At 47.8% G+C, this 15,171-nt stretch overlaps 1 protein-coding gene across 6 annotated transcripts in view; it reads left to right on the top strand.

Annotated features, from left to right (window-relative positions):
* The first annotated feature begins 12,349 nt into the window (after nucleotides 1-12,349).
* SH3KBP1 (SH3 domain containing kinase binding protein 1) overlaps nucleotides 12,350-15,171 on the top strand; it is a 356,671-nt gene continuing 353,849 nt past the window's right edge. For 5 of the 6 annotated variants that reach the window (XM_055269203.2, XM_055269200.2, XM_055269196.2 and 2 more), the window contains exon 1: nucleotides 12,362-12,776. In XM_055269203.2, the coding sequence (XP_055125178.1) occupies nucleotides 12,773-12,776 (4 nt within the window). In that variant the 5' untranslated portion in view covers nucleotides 12,362-12,772. Of the gene's footprint in view, nucleotides 12,777-15,171 lie in introns of all 6 variants that reach the window. The other variant, XM_055269199.2, reaches the window with a different exon arrangement.

Below are 15,171 nucleotides of genomic sequence, written 5' to 3'. Positions count from 1 at the left end.
CAAGCAAAACACTCACAAAGATCCATTGACATTTTATATTAAGACCATTGAATAGGAGTTCTAAACCATGAAAACAAATGAGCTGTTTTGTCCAATTTCAGACGATGTCATCATTTCTAATGGAATCAGACACAGCTGACTTTACATTCTCAAGCCTGCTCTCTCCTGCTAAAGAACATTGATTGGGCATGACATTTAGCCTCTGTGAACTTGAGTTCCCTCCCTTGTACAATGTTAATACTAACATATAACTGACACTGTTGTGAGAATTTAAAGGCAGATAAGAGTATCACAGCCCCCTCCTCCATAAATAGTAGCGATTGTTATCTTAAGATCATCCTTTTTGCCCAGAGAGACTTTCAAAAGACCCATAACACTATTTTATGGCAGGTCAAACCTTTTAATTCCTTTATTCAGGCACTGAGAAAAGGTCTAGTCCATATCTGATAGTTTTTGTGTGTGTTGTTTACAGTTATGAAAGACTGAGGCGTATATAAAACTTCTCAGAAAATTTAATTATGAACATGTGTCAAAGTCAAAGTTTTGTTTCAAGAGTCCCTTTTTTTTTTTCTTTTCTTGAGACAGAGTCTCTATCGCCCAGGCTGGAATGCAGTAGCATGATCTTGGCTCACTGCAATCTCCGCCTCCTGGGTTCAAGCAATTCTCCTGCCTCAGCCTCCCAAGTAGCTGGGATTACAGGTGCCCACCACCATGCCTGGCTAGTTTTTTTGTATTTTTAGTAGAGATAGGGATTCGCCGTGTTGGCCAGGTTGGTCTTGAACCCCTGACCTCAGGGGATCTACCCACCTTGGCCTCCCAAAGTGCTGAGGTTACAGGCATGAGCCACCGCACCCAGCCCCAAGATTCCCTCTTATTCCCCCTTGGTTGGGACATTTTCTGGGAAGTGAATGGTTAGATGATCATTGTCAGACTGGACACAAGGTGAAAGAATGTCTGGCTAAACATCACTAGACTTCTGACCTTAGGTCAGCTGAGAGGGGGGCGGGGGGTGGAGGGAGCGGTCTCCCTGACAAGGGCTTAATCTCATTAAGGAGTATCAGAGAATTGCTTTAGCATTTTTATCAGGAATTCTAATTTCTTCCCAGAAGAAGATTATGAAATGCATTCAAATTTAGGAAAAAAGAAAAAGGTGATTTGAGAGTCCTCCAGGGAAAATAGTACCCCCTCTTCAATGTTCTCAATTTCCATCATTAGAGCACTAAAGAGGAGTTACTAGCTCCAACAAATTACAGCGATAATAGGTGGAAATCATCATATATCTTAGTATCATTACACACTTTAGAAAATGTCTGGAAGAATATTCCGTCAAGAGTTAACAGTGATTATCAATTATCTCTGCAGTAATTGGTAATTGTGAGATGATGGAAGATTTTCACCTTATACACTGTATCTTTAATGTTTTCTTTTATTTTATTTTTGGGACAGGGTCTTGTTCTGTCACTCAAGCTGGAGGACAGTGATGTGATCATGGTTCACTGCAGCCTCGACCTCCTAGGCGCAAGCAATCCTCCCACCTCAGCCTCCCGAGTAGCTGGGACTGCAGGTGCGTGCCACCATGCTTGGCTGAGTTTTTATTATTTTATTTTTGTGGAGATGGGATCTCACTATGTTGTCCTGGCTGGTCTTAAACTCCTAGGCTTAAGCAATCCTCCTGCCTCAGTCTCCCAAAGTGCTTGGATTGCAGGCATGAGCCACTGTGCTTGGCCTGTTTTATTTTTTAAAATATTGAGCAGAGATTACTTTTGTAATGATAATGATACGAATATATATTGCAAAACATCAAGTCAGTTTTACCAGTTCAGGGCTGTGCCTTACTGGTAGCTCCCTTGAGCCGATTTTTATTGCCAGGGACCAAGCAGTTCATCAGATGACAGAGCGTTCACCTTGGCTCTGAGGAGCTGAGGTACAGCAGGGATTCTCACACTTGAGCTGCTGATCAAAACACAGGTTACTGGGTCCCAGCCCCAGAGATCCTGACCCGGAAGGCCTGGGGTGGGGTCCCCAGCGTGCATCTCTAACAGGTTCCCACATGCTGCTGCTGCTGGGCTGGGGACCACATTTTGAGAGTTTCTGTGGTCCAGAAAAGAAAACTTCAGCTGGGGAATAGAATCCTTAACCCAGGGCTGGCAAGCAAAACAAAGATGAACTTGACTTACTCCCCACTTTCGCCTCTGGCTGGTCTGTAATTATTTTTGAGAGGAGGAACTTGATTTGACTGACTCTATTTAATAAGAAGTCGTGCTAGAAAAAGGTTGTGCCATCTCTTATTAAGTGACCGCCTGGTTCAGAGACTTCAATTAAGTCCCATAGCCTCTGGGGCTTGAGGATGCATCTGAGGTTGGCTGTCTGCTTTGGGGCCTTCACAATCTAGGGGATGGCTGTGGCATTTCACTGTCAGCTCAGGCCACTGGTCTTGGTTTCTCTGAACCCCGAGGTGATGGGGTGGTGGTTATTGTAATTCTGATTTCCTGTTTGGGAAGCAGTGTGGGGGTATTATCGGAGGAGTTAAAACACAGGGAATATCGTCCCCACCCAGCTCCATATAACCCACCAATCACATATGTATTCATTCTCTTTTGGTACTAAAATATACATAACAAAATTTGCCATTTTAACTATTTATTAATGTACAGTTCAGTGGCATTAAATACATTCACATTGTTGTGTGACCATCACCACCATCCATCTCCAGAACATTTGCATCTTCCCATACTGAAATGCTGTAACCATGATCACTCTTTTAAAATCTTTAACAGCTTTTATTGAGATATAATTTGCATATCATATAATTCACTTTTTTTTTTTTTGAGATAGAGTCTCGCTCTTTTGCCTGGCTGGAGTGCAGTGGTGCGATCTCGGCTTGCTGCAACCTCTGCCTCCCGGGTTCAAGTGATTCTTCTGCCTCAGCCTCCCGAGTAGCTGGGACTACAGGCGCATGCCACCATGCCCAGCTAATTTTTGTATTTTTGGTAGAGACAGGGTTTCACCATGTTGACCAGACTGGTCTCAAACTCCTGACCTCAGGCAATCCACCCGTCTCGGCTTCCCAAAGTGCTAGGATTATAGGCGTGAGCCACTGTGCCTGGCAATTCACCCATTTTAAAATGTATAATTCAACAGTTTTTAGTATATTCACAGAGTTGTGCAACCGTCAACACAATCAATTTTAGAACGTTTTGTCACCCCAAAATGAAACCCTGTACCCATTAGCTGTCACTCCTAAATTCCCCCAGCCCCTGACAACCACTAGCCTACTTTCTGTCTCTATGGATTTTCCTGTTCCAGACATCTCATATACATGGAACCATATAATAGGTGGCTTTTGACAACTGGCTTCTTTCACTTAGCATCATATTTTCAAGGGTCAACCATGTTGTGGCATAAATCATATTTCAGCCAGGCGCGGTGGCTCACGCTTGTAATCCCAGCACTTTGGGAGGCCGAGGCGGGCGGATCACGAGGTCAAGAGATCGAGACCACGGTGAAACCCCGTCTCTACTAAAAATACAAAAAATTAGCCGGGCGTGGTGGCGGGCGCCTGTAGTCCCAGCTACTCAGAGAGGCTGAGGCAGGAGAATGGCGTGAACCCGGGAGGCGGAGCTTGCAGTGAGCCGAGATTGAGCCACTGCACTCCAGCCTGGGTGACAGAGCGAGACTCCCTCTCAAAAAAAAAAAAAAAAAAAAAAATCATATTTCATTCCCTTTTGTATTCACTTTTTTTTTTTTTTTGAGACAGAATCTTGCTCGGTCACCCAGGCTGGAGTGCAGTGCCGCAATCTTGGCTCACTGCAGCCTCAACCTCCCAAGCTCAAGTGATCCTCCCACCTCAGCCTCCCATGTAACTGGGACTAGAGGCACACGCCACCATGCCTGGCTAATTTTTGCATTTTTTTGTTTTTGTTTTTGTAGAGACAGGGTTTCGCTGTGTTGCCCAGGCTGGTCTTGAACTCCTGGACTCAAGCGATCCACCCACCTTGCCCTCCCAAAGTGTTGAGATTACAGGCATGAGCTACTGGGCATGGCTGTATTCGCTCTTAATAACATTCAAATTTGAATTCATTATCTCCTCCACATCCCTACCCCAACAAAAACTTCCTTCTCCACTACTTGATTTCCCCACTTAGTTGAAACTCCGTTATCTATCCAACTTCCAAGCCAACTAACAAAATATTTCTATTGAATCCTCCATTGTTGCTCCCTATCCTCTCCCCAAATCTACTGCCTCATCAGATCCTGTCAAATGTATTTCAAAAATGGCTCTAGAATGTAACCTCTCCTCTTTGTCAGTATCATTGCCATCATATTTCTCGCCTTTACCACCTCTGGCCTGTTGCTGGCCTCCCACCTGCAAGCTCTTCCTCCAGTCCTTTCTCCACAGAGCTCACCAGTTACCTCCCTAAAAACAGCCTGTTCAGAAATCTGTGCTCCAGGCCAGGCACGGTGGCTCATAGTGGTAATCCCAGCATTTGGGAGGCCGAGGTGTGTGGATCACTTGAGGCCAGGAGTTTGAGACCAACCTGGCCAACATGGTGAAACCCTGTCTCTACTAAAAATACGAAAATTAGCCAGGTGTGGTGGTGCACACCTGTAATCCCAGCTACTCGGGAGGTTGAGGCAGGAGAATTGCTTCAACCCAGGAGGCAGAGGTTGCAGTGAACCGAGATTGTGCCACTTCACTCCAGCCTGGACAACAGAGCGAGACTCTCTCAAAAAAAAAAAAAAAAAAGAAAAGAAAAAAGAAACCTGTGCTCCTACCCATTGCCTGCAGGGTCTTGTTTGATCTGGCCCTGACATAGAAACCATTTAGAATCAGACATTTCACTACCCTCCTGCCCCTTCCACAGGAGACCCCTTGAAAATGCCATCTGTTCTGCAGACTCTGCACATCCTCACTTGTTCTTCCCTCTGTCAGGAACGCGGGCCAATGTCTGTGCAGCCTGGAGGCTGAGCTCCAAAGGAACCCAGCCTGTGAAGGAGCCCCTGAGCTTAGCTTCTCCTGAAGGTTCTGGGACAAAAAGAGAAACTATGTTTGCAAGTCAATTCCTACTTTTAAATTTTCATTACTGATGAGATCAAAAGCCTCCCATGGTAATTTATCAGTTTCCATTTTTAAAAATTGGCCTGTTGATACAGTTTATTCCTTTTTTTTTTTTTTTTTTTTTTTTGAGACAGAGTCTCGCTCTGTCACCCAGGCTGGAGTGCAGTGGCGCAATCTCGGCTCACTGCAAGTTCCGCCTCCCGGGTTCACGCCATTCTCCTGCCTCAGCCTCCCGAGTAGCTGGGACTACAGGCGCCCGCCACTACGCCTGGCTAATTTTTTGTATTTTCAGTAGAGACGGGATTTCACCGTGGTCTCGATCTCCTGACCTCGTGATCCGTGCACCTCGGCCTCCCAAAGTGCTGGGATTATAGGCGTGAGCCACCGCGCCCGGCCTCTGATACAGTTTATTCCTATGTTAAATGCCATTGTTCTGTTTAATGTTAACATTTATTTATTTAGACAGAGTCTTGCTCTGTTGCCCAGGCTGGAGTGCAGTGGCACAATTTTGGCTCACTGCAACTTACATCTCCCAGGTTCAAACGATTCTTCTGCCTCAGCCTCCCCAGCAGCTGGAATTAACATGCGCGCCTCACCACACCCGGCTAATTTTCATATTTTTAGTAGAGATGGGGTTTCACCATGTTGGCCAGGCTGGTCTTGAACTCCTGGCCTCAAGTGATCTGCCTGGGTAGGCCTCCCAAAGTGCTGAGATTCCAGGCGTGAGCCACCATGCCTGGCTTAATGTTAACATTTATTACAATATATATTTCACACATATGATCTTAATGTCTGGTGCTTTGGGAACTTTTTTGATTATCATTTGATTTGCCTTGTAATTGTCAAAATGTAGTTTCTTACACATGACCCCTTGTGATTTTGGTGGGGGAGGAAACCAGCAGGATGGGTAGAAAACAGTAGAAACCATGTTTTTTGTTAATCTCCTGGGACCATTCTCCCAATTTACTATTTTCTTAGACAAAGCAGAGCTGTGGAAAAGGATGGAAAAATGTTATTGGCAAGTTCGTCTGTGCACCAGAGCTCTTTTTGCGCACTTTGGATACAAGCTCGTGTGACTGGATACAGCTTGGTTGTTGATTACTCAGGCATTCTTTGGATTTTTAAACGAGGACATCCTGTTTTTGTAGCATTGTGGACATGCACGTCTCACCTTCTAGTTGCTTCCTTTGTGTTTTCCTTGGTTTACAAAGCGAGGCTTTCCCACAAACCTTGTAATGAAGGTCATGGTTTAGCTGTTTCATAAGTGATCTGCTTCTCTGATTTGATTCGTTTGTTCATCTCTATAGAGCAGGTGAACCCAGTCCTGTTAGATTTGTTGAAAAAGATTTACTGAAAAAGAAAAAGAGGGAAGGGAGTGGGTCATTCTAAGAGAGGCTATCAAGCCAGGTAAACATAATAGAGCAAGACATTTGTTATCAACATTTCTGTGGCTTTTTATCTAGACATCAGTTACCTTTAACCCAGCGTGCATGAAGCAAAGGAGGAATGGAAAAGCCTGCCTCAAAGCCATCAGGCCCAGCGAGGTGGCTCACACCTGTAATCCCAGCACTTTGGGAGGCTGAGGCAAGCGGATCACTTCAGCTAGGGGTTCGAGACCAGCCTGGTCAACATGGCAAAACCCCATCTCTATTAAAAATACAAAAATTAGCTGGGCATGGTGGTGCACACCTGAGGTACATGAATCTCTTGAGGTTGAGCTCAGGAGGCAGAGGTTACAGTGAGTGGAGATCACATCATTTCACTCCAGCTTGGGCGACAGAGTTAGACCCTGTCTAAAGAAAGAAAAAAAAAGCCATCAGCACAGAGCCATGACCGCTTGCTTAAAGTGAACAGACACTCCTCAGAAGAAGCACTATTCACAAAGCAGAGACTTGGAACCAACCCAAATGCCCATCAATGATAGAATAGATAAAGAAAATGTGGCACATATACACCATGGAATACTATGCAGCCATAAAAAGGATGAGTTCATGTCCTTTGCAGGGACATGGATGAAGTTGGAAACCATCGTTCTCAGCAAACTAACATAGGAACAGAAAACCAAACATCGCATATTCTCACTCATAAGTGGGAGCTGAACAATGAGAACACATGGACACAGGGAGGGGAACATCACACACCAGGGCCTGCTGGGTGGTGGGGCACTAGGGGAGGGATAGCATTAGGAGAAATACCTAATATAGATGATGAGTTGATGGGTGCAGCAAACCACCATGGCATGTGTATACCTGTGTAACAAACCTGCACATTTTGCACATGTATCCCAGAACTTAAAGTATAATAAAAAAGAAAGAAAAAAAAGTGCTGTTTGCCAGAGTTCTCCAAGTAAAGTTACTATTTCCCCCATTTTAAATATTAAGACATATTTATTTCAAGGAAAATACTTTGAGGCTATGCAAATATTCTGTTTCTCCTTAAAGTTTCACCCACTCATTTGTGAACGGTAGTTGGATCATGCCTATATTAGCAGTTACTGTGATGTTCTAATGATGCTTTTCCCTTCTCTCATTTCTCCTACACTTTAATTGGAATTCCTCTGTAAGGAAGACTTGTCCCTTCTCCTTGATATTTTCCCCTAGTCAGTTATTTAGTTGTATTTCTATAGACTCAAAGATATTAATTTTCTTCCAGTACAATCATTAATTATTTTGTTGCTTGAATTGCTCCAGCTTTGGCCTTTTGGAGCCCTTTGGGGTTGGCTCCTGTGCCCTTCTGCTGTGCCCTGTCACCTTTGTTGAGCACATCTTTACTTTCTGGCAATGCGAGATTTTTACATTTCTCCATAAAGCTCATCAGAAGCACTATACAATGACTGTCTTTTGTACAGCACTCAGCACGTAATTTATATTAATGTAAAGACAATATTAAAGGTTATCAAAGTATTGTTCATTATATGCAAATTACAGATGTTAAGTCCGAGTACTCAGAGATAGCAAGTATGAAAGACAGAAGCTCACCCACCTTCATTTTTTTTTTTTTTTTGAGACAGGGTCTTGCCCTGTCACCCAGGCTGGAATGCAGTGGTGCAGTCGCGGCTCACTGCAGCCTCAACCTCCCGGGCTTAAGTGATCCTCCCATTTCAACCTTCTGAGTAGCTGGGACTACAGGTGTGCGCCACTTCATCCGACTAATTTTTGTATTTTTTGTAGAGACAGGATCTCCCTATGTTGTCCAGGCTGGTCTGAAACTCCTGGGCTCAAGCGATCTACCCACGTTGGCCTCCCAAAGTGCTGAGATTACAGGCATGAGCCACCATGGCCGGCCACAACTTCAGTTTTTATCCAAAAATATGTTACTACTACTGAGCAACATAGCAGTGCCTTTTAAGTCATATAATATCATTTTAAGTGTAACAGCTCTGATACTTTCTATTTCCAAAATGCATAATCTCCTCTGGTGGAAATGGGAGTTCAGTGGGACAAAGATGTATTAAATAAAATCCTATTTCTCTAGAAATATTCATGAGATGAATTTACATCATTTGAAATATTGCATTAACCATTGTGTTAAAAGATACTCTTGTAAGGGGGAGGCAGGATGAGAAATTATGCATCTATTCATGTCAGCAGCTGGATCTGAATCTTGATATTAACTTCCCTTGTGCTGGTCAGCAAAAGTTTCTCCAAGGAAAAATGAAAGGACAATAGGAACAATTCAGAAGAACTAAACAATAAGTAAAAAAAAATGGAATGTTCATTTTCATAAGTCAGAGAAACTTAAAATGAAAAATACAGTGTTTTGGATAAAATCACTACTTTGTTTAGTTAAGGCATTAAAATTAGGGCACATGTCCGGGTGCGATGGCTCACGTCTGTAATCCCAGCACTTTGGGAGGCCAAGGCGGGTGGATCACCTGAGGTCAGGAGTTCGAGACCAGCCTGGCCAACAAGGTGAAACACCATCTCTACTAAAAATACAAAATTAGCCGGGTGTGGTAGCGCATGCCTGTAATCCCAGATACTCGGGAGTCTGAGGCAGGAGAATTGCTTAAACCCGGGAGGTGGGGGTTGCAGTGAGCAAAGATCCCACCATTGCACTCCAGCCTGGGCAACAAGAGTGAAAGTCCATCTCAGAAACAAAAAAATAAAAAATAAAATTAGGGCATAGCTGAGGGATTTTCAAAAATGTTGTCTTGCCATCAGTCTTTCTTTTGTGGTAACGCAAATTTGACCACGCAGGAAGCATATCAAGGAGGACCGACACGACATTCTTGTCCAAGAAGGAAAAGGTATGCCTTTAAATAGACCAGAGAATAAACAAGACTCAAAACTTCAAGCAAGTCGGGCGCAGTGGCTCAGCCTGTAATCTCCGCACTTTGGGATGCCGAGGCGGGGGAGGATCAGTTGAGCCCAGGAGTTTAAGACCAGCGTGGGCAACATAATGAGACCTCATCTCTGCAAAAACTACAAAAATTAGCCGGGTGAGATGGCGCATGCCTGTAGTCCCAGCTGTTTGGGAGGCTGAGGTGGGAGGATCACTTGAGCCCAGGAGGTTGAGGCTGCAGTGAGCCATGATCACGCCACTACCCTCCAGCCTGGGTGACAGTCAGACCCTATCTCAGAAAAAAAAAAAAAAAAAAAAAGAGAGACAACAAAATGAAACAAATCCCCCAAATTTCAAGTGATCTGTCTTCACCTGTGTGAAGTTGGAAATAAAATTCCATGAGAAGACTGTCTTCTCCACATAGGACAGAGAGACCAAGCAGGACATAAGACAAACTGCTGATTTTTTCTTTTTCTTTGAGCCGACAGAGTTCAGCACCCCACCTGCTGGTTTAGGTGTAGTGGCCTCTGTGATGCCTGGGTAAGTTTAGCTATGGGAAGGTATCATCAACCATGTTCAAAGACTTTTGACTCATCATTGTGAGAATGCACTGGGCAGCCAGCCAAGAATCTTCAGCACTCCAGATACCAGTCCACTGCAAGGCCAGCACAACTGTTTCCATGTTGAAATGTACCCCATCACTTTCAGGGGTCTGAGGCTCTTTGAGAGAGGGTTAGGATGACTCACTGATACGGCTTTAGCAAAGAGAACCACCTCTGGAATTGAGCAGACCCCCATACCAGTTCTTCTGGGGTTGGGGGAAAAAAAAGTCCCAGTAGCAGAGGGTTTATCCAGACTCTGTGAGTTTCAGTGTTTGTCAACTCTAAGGTGGTATCAGAAGGCTTGATTGCCCTGATTAAAACATGATATAACAAGACATGTAATGAGTGAGGCACCAGGGTGCTTGGAGCAGGAATATTTGAGTTTTCATCATCCCTGCCTTCAACATTTCACATTCTTTTTTTTTTTTTTGAGACAGAGTTTCGCTCTGTCGTCCAGGCTGGAGTGTAGTGGCGCCATCTAGGCTCACTGCAACCTCCACCTCCCAGGTTCAAACAATTCTTGTGCCTCAGCCTCCCAATGAGTTAGGACTAAGGCATGCACCACCACGCCTGGCTAATTTTTGTATTTTTAGTAGAGAGAGGGGCTCGCCATGTTGGTCAGCCTGGTCTTGAACTCCTGACCTCAGGTGATCCGCCCACCTCAGCCTCTCAAAGTGCTGGGTTTACAGGCGTGAGCCACCGTGCCTGGCCCACTTAACATTCTTTTCTTTTTCTTTCTTTTTTTGAGACGGAGTCTCGCTCTGTCGCCCAGTCTGGAGTGCGGTGGCGCGGTCTCGGCTCACTGCAAGCTCCACCTCCCGGGTTCACGCCATTCTCCTGCCTCAGCCTCCGGAGTAGCTGGGAGTACAGGCGCCCGCCACCACACCCGGCTAATTTTTTGTATTTTTTAGTAGAGACCGGGTTTCACCATGTTAGCCAGGATGGTCTTGATCAGCTGACCTCGTGATCCACCCGCCTCGGCCTCCCAAAGTGCTGGGATTACAGGCGTGAGCCACCGCACCCGGCCTTCACGTTCTTAATCTCCGTGTTCTCTGATCCCTTTTTTAGGAGTCTGATGTTGATGACACTAGGACTTCAATTGCAGCCTCTGTGTGGATGGGCCTCTTGTCCCTTGATTAGTCTCCTATTTCGATCGGTTTGACACACATGAACGGTATTTAGAAAGATGATGCTACTGATCTCTTGTTTGTGAGACCCTGACTTTGAGGTTTTTTGAAAAACTCACGAAACAGTTATAAGAACAATTTTCTACAGAAATCCCAGGATGGTACCAATTTACAAGAGTTGTCCCGCCAACATAGGTGAGGTATGGAGACAGCCCCTCTCTTGGGTAGGGGGTCGGCTTTCATTTGTCCCTTTTGAGTCCACTAGCCCTCAGCCTCCTCCATTTCCAGGGGCCACTGATCTAATTTCTCTATTGTCTTACGTGCTCTTTGCCTAAATGTCTCCCATGTAGTTCACTATCGCTTCCTACCACCAGATGGTGGAAAGGGAAAAGGAAATAACGAGCCGGTAGAGGAATGTGGTGGCAGGCAGAGTATCTATGGCGAAAGGTGTGGTGGTGAATGGACCCAAAACGGAGCTTCTGAATTGCCCACGAATGCCCACGGATTCCCTGTTAACATTTTAGCGCCTACTCAAGGGTCGGCCGTCCAAGTCTGGGAGTCAGTAAGGCACAATGATGCCTGCTAGGGAGGGAGCCAGCCCTCATCTCAGCGGATTCCTGGGAGCATCAGACCTCGGGAACATTCCTGAACACACGAACCCCACCTGGCCCAGGCACTGGGGCGGGGCTTAGGCAGGTCCCAGCGAGGCGATGCGTCCCCTCGGCCCCGCTGCGTCCTTCGCCCGTTTTTCCCCACGTCAGTGCCACCGCCTCCTCTGTGCGGAACTCGCACCTGGCCTGCCTGCGTTCCCACGCCCCACCGAAGGGACGCCGCGTTTCTCTCCCTTCCAAGGGACCCTTTTCCTTCCCCCCGCAAACAGCCCTCCGGGAAAACTCATTCCGGATTGCCTCAATGCCCCAGGGCCACCTGCCATCACCCTGGGCAGGCGTTTGGCCCCGGGCCTGCCCTGGTCTCCATCCCCAGCCCGTCCTCCACCTCTTGTCGCCCCCTCCCGCTCAGCCCCCTTCTCCTCCTTCTCCACGTGCCCCTGCACTCCCACGCCCCTCCCCCAAGGAGCCCCTCTCCTCCGGTCTCGAGGAGTCTCGCGGCACTTCCCGGGACGTCAGCCCAGCCGCCGCGGGTGGGTGGCAGCCGCGCGGAGCGGGGTCCCTCTGGCGCGGGCGGTGAGGAGGGCGCCCAAGCGCCTCAGCCGCAGGGACGCCCCCGGCGCCTGCCCCGACGCGGCCCGGGCCCCGCCCCTCTCCGGCCCCGCCCCCGCCCGGCGGCCGCGCGTCCCCGGCAGGCGGAGCTGCAGGAGCCTCGCGGCAGCGCTGAGGAGGAGGGGAGAGCGGGCGGCGCGGCCGCGGCTGCCGGGCGCTGGGCTGGGCGGCGCTTTTTTTTTTTTTTTTCGCAATTTCCACTCGCGGGGAGCAGGAAACCCGGCGCAGCCGGGCGCATTGGGCCGCGATGCAACTGCAGCAGCAGGAGTCGCCCCGGGGCAGCAGCGGCAGCAGCAGCAGAGGCAGCAGCGGGCGGCGCTGAGCCGCCGCCGCCGCCACTGAGGAAGAAGCCGGCCCAGCCGCCGCCGCGTCCGGACCCCAGCGCCTGGATCCCAGCGCCTCGATCCCGGCGCCCCGACCCCCACGCCCGCCTCCGCCAACTTTCACGCTGCCTCGGCGGCCCGGCCCGGCTCGACGCCAATGGGTGAGTGGGGGCCGCCCGCGTCCGGGCGTCCACTTCAGCCTTGGGGGCGGCGCGCCCGTCCCAGAACCGCGGAGCCCGGGAGGGCGCCCCGGGGGCAGGGTCCGGACGGGGAACACCGCGGTGGGCGCCCTCGCCTGCCTCGCGCACCGCCATTCACTCCCACTTGCGCCCGTGTGCCCGCCGAGCCCGCGCGCGGCGCCGACGGGAACCCGCGGGGGCCTGGGCAGACGATCACGGGGGCTGGCCCCGGGCTGCTCGGGCTGAGGGATGCAGGGGGTGTGGTTGGCTTTTCGGGTGGGCGGGGAGAGTTTTGTCTTGGCCATTTTTGCACCCGAGCGCGCCCTCCTCTGCGCTGCGGACACGGGCACCCGGACCTGGTGGGCTCCGGCCCTGCGCGGGGCTGCTGGTGCCTTCCTGGTCCTGCCTCGGGGGAAGCTGGAACCTCGGGGTCTTGGAGGGGGCTGGGTTGCCTTTGCTGGGGGCTGACAGGGGTTGGGGGGTGGGGCGGGAAACGCCCCAGTGCCTGGCCTGGCTCGCAGTCCCGGGGTCCAGAGCACCTGACGCTCCTCTGCTTGCGCCCCGCTTCCTCCCGGCCCCGACCCTTTCGCTGCTGCCTTTCTCCAGCCTGGCGAGCTCTCTGCTCCGTGATGCTAAAAGGCCACTTCCCATACTGTCCTTTAAGTCTTCAGGGTCTGGGACCTGGAAATGGTGATCCGGTCTTTGATTTACTGAGTAAACATCAGTTCGAAGTAGCCAACTAACCTTTGAACCCCCTGGGTCCCATTTGATACAGACCCCGGAGCATTGGAACCACCTTGCTGCCCGGAGAAGCTGCCACTTTATTGGCAAGGGACTTATGATTACTTGGGCTATTAAATGTTTGGTCTACCCAGGTAATGTTCTTGCTGACAGCCAACCTCTGTTTTCAGCCTCTGGCAGATTATTTTTGGACGTTCCTAGGCCAGGCATAGGAAGGCTGCAGATAATAATAAGTCATAATAAAGTGAGACCTTTCTGTGTTCAGGTAATAGGATTCCAGTACACTAGTCAGGATGTTCAGAAAGCCTGAAGGATTGGAAAAGAGGAGGTTTAACCCAGTCCGTTGTTGACAGGCAAAGTTAAAAATCCCATTTGTGGTCATTTGCCAAAAAAGGTTTTCCTTTTCTAAGTAGTGGTGACCTATTGTCCCCTTGGCTTAAATGTCACTTTTTTTCACAGTGCCCTTCTCTCCCACCTCTAGTCTAAATTGGTTCCTGTTCCATTTTCTCATACAGCACCTTTTTTTCGTAGCAGTATTACATATTTGTGCGTAACAGTTATCTCCTCTACTGTAAGCTCTGTGACCATAGGGACAGCACAGTGTTGCATAGTTTGCTCAGCACTTTTGGTGTGTGGCACAGAGCAGGACCTAAATGTTGAATGAATGAATGAGGGGCATGAAATCCTCCTACTCTGCTGGGGACAGAACACTTAACTCACTCTTGTTTTGCTTTGGCCCATAAGATGATTTAGTTCATTGGCAGAAGTATATACTTTAAACCTTACAGGCCACTTTAGTAATGGGTTAATTTCTCCCGAGGTAACCAAAAATTCTGCTTTGATCACCTTTCATTTTGGGTGGGTCACCGAGAGGGTTATGCACAAAAAGAAGTTAATCCAAATGTCTTCTCCCTTGGCCAGACTGTGCTTTCTGTATCTCAATGAGAAGGGGACTGAGTCTCATTTAAGAAGAATCAGACCTATTTTTTGGATTTGAACTGTTTTCATTCTTCAGAACTTCCTACGAAAAATAGAGTGCTCCTGTAGTTTTTAGTCCTTTTATACTTAATCTTTACTGTAACCATTATTGCAGGGGGAGGGGGCATCAATTTTCATTTATTTCAGGAGTTAATACTTAGAGGTGATAATGTCAAAATGAATGTAATTTAATTCATGTTTATAGTGGGATTTAAGGTGCTTGTAGTAGTTTGTGGCTAAAGATCACCTGCTCTTTTGAAAGCATCTCCAGCAGTATATTTGTAATGCAGTGCAGTTATTTAACTGTTCATTCTGTATGTCTTCCAATGGAATGATCTAATGGGCTGAGGTTGTTTGTATGCAGACAGAGGCCCACCCTTTCCCCCAAGTCTCTGGTTTTCAGATTTATCCAGCTTATCAATTTGATGCATTTTTTTTTTCTTTTTTAAGAGGGAGGGTCTCGCTGTGTTGCCCAGGATGGATTTGAACTCCTGGACTCCAGATCTTCCCAAGTAGCTGGGACTGCACGCTCACACCACTGTGCCTAATTCTGATATACTTATATTCTTACCTGGCCTGATAGTGAGTTTTCTGTTGATGGATAACATAGTAAAACTGTATCTTATAGTTCGTTTTCTGAAAAATAACAGAAAAGAAC

The sequence above is a fragment of the Symphalangus syndactylus genome, chromosome X, assembly GCF_028878055.3.
Source record: "Symphalangus syndactylus isolate Jambi chromosome X, NHGRI_mSymSyn1-v2.1_pri, whole genome shotgun sequence".
Taxonomy (NCBI): domain Eukaryota; kingdom Metazoa; phylum Chordata; class Mammalia; order Primates; family Hylobatidae; genus Symphalangus; species Symphalangus syndactylus.
The sequence above is the reverse complement of the archived record's forward strand: the minus strand, read 5'-3'. Positions and strand labels throughout refer to the sequence as shown.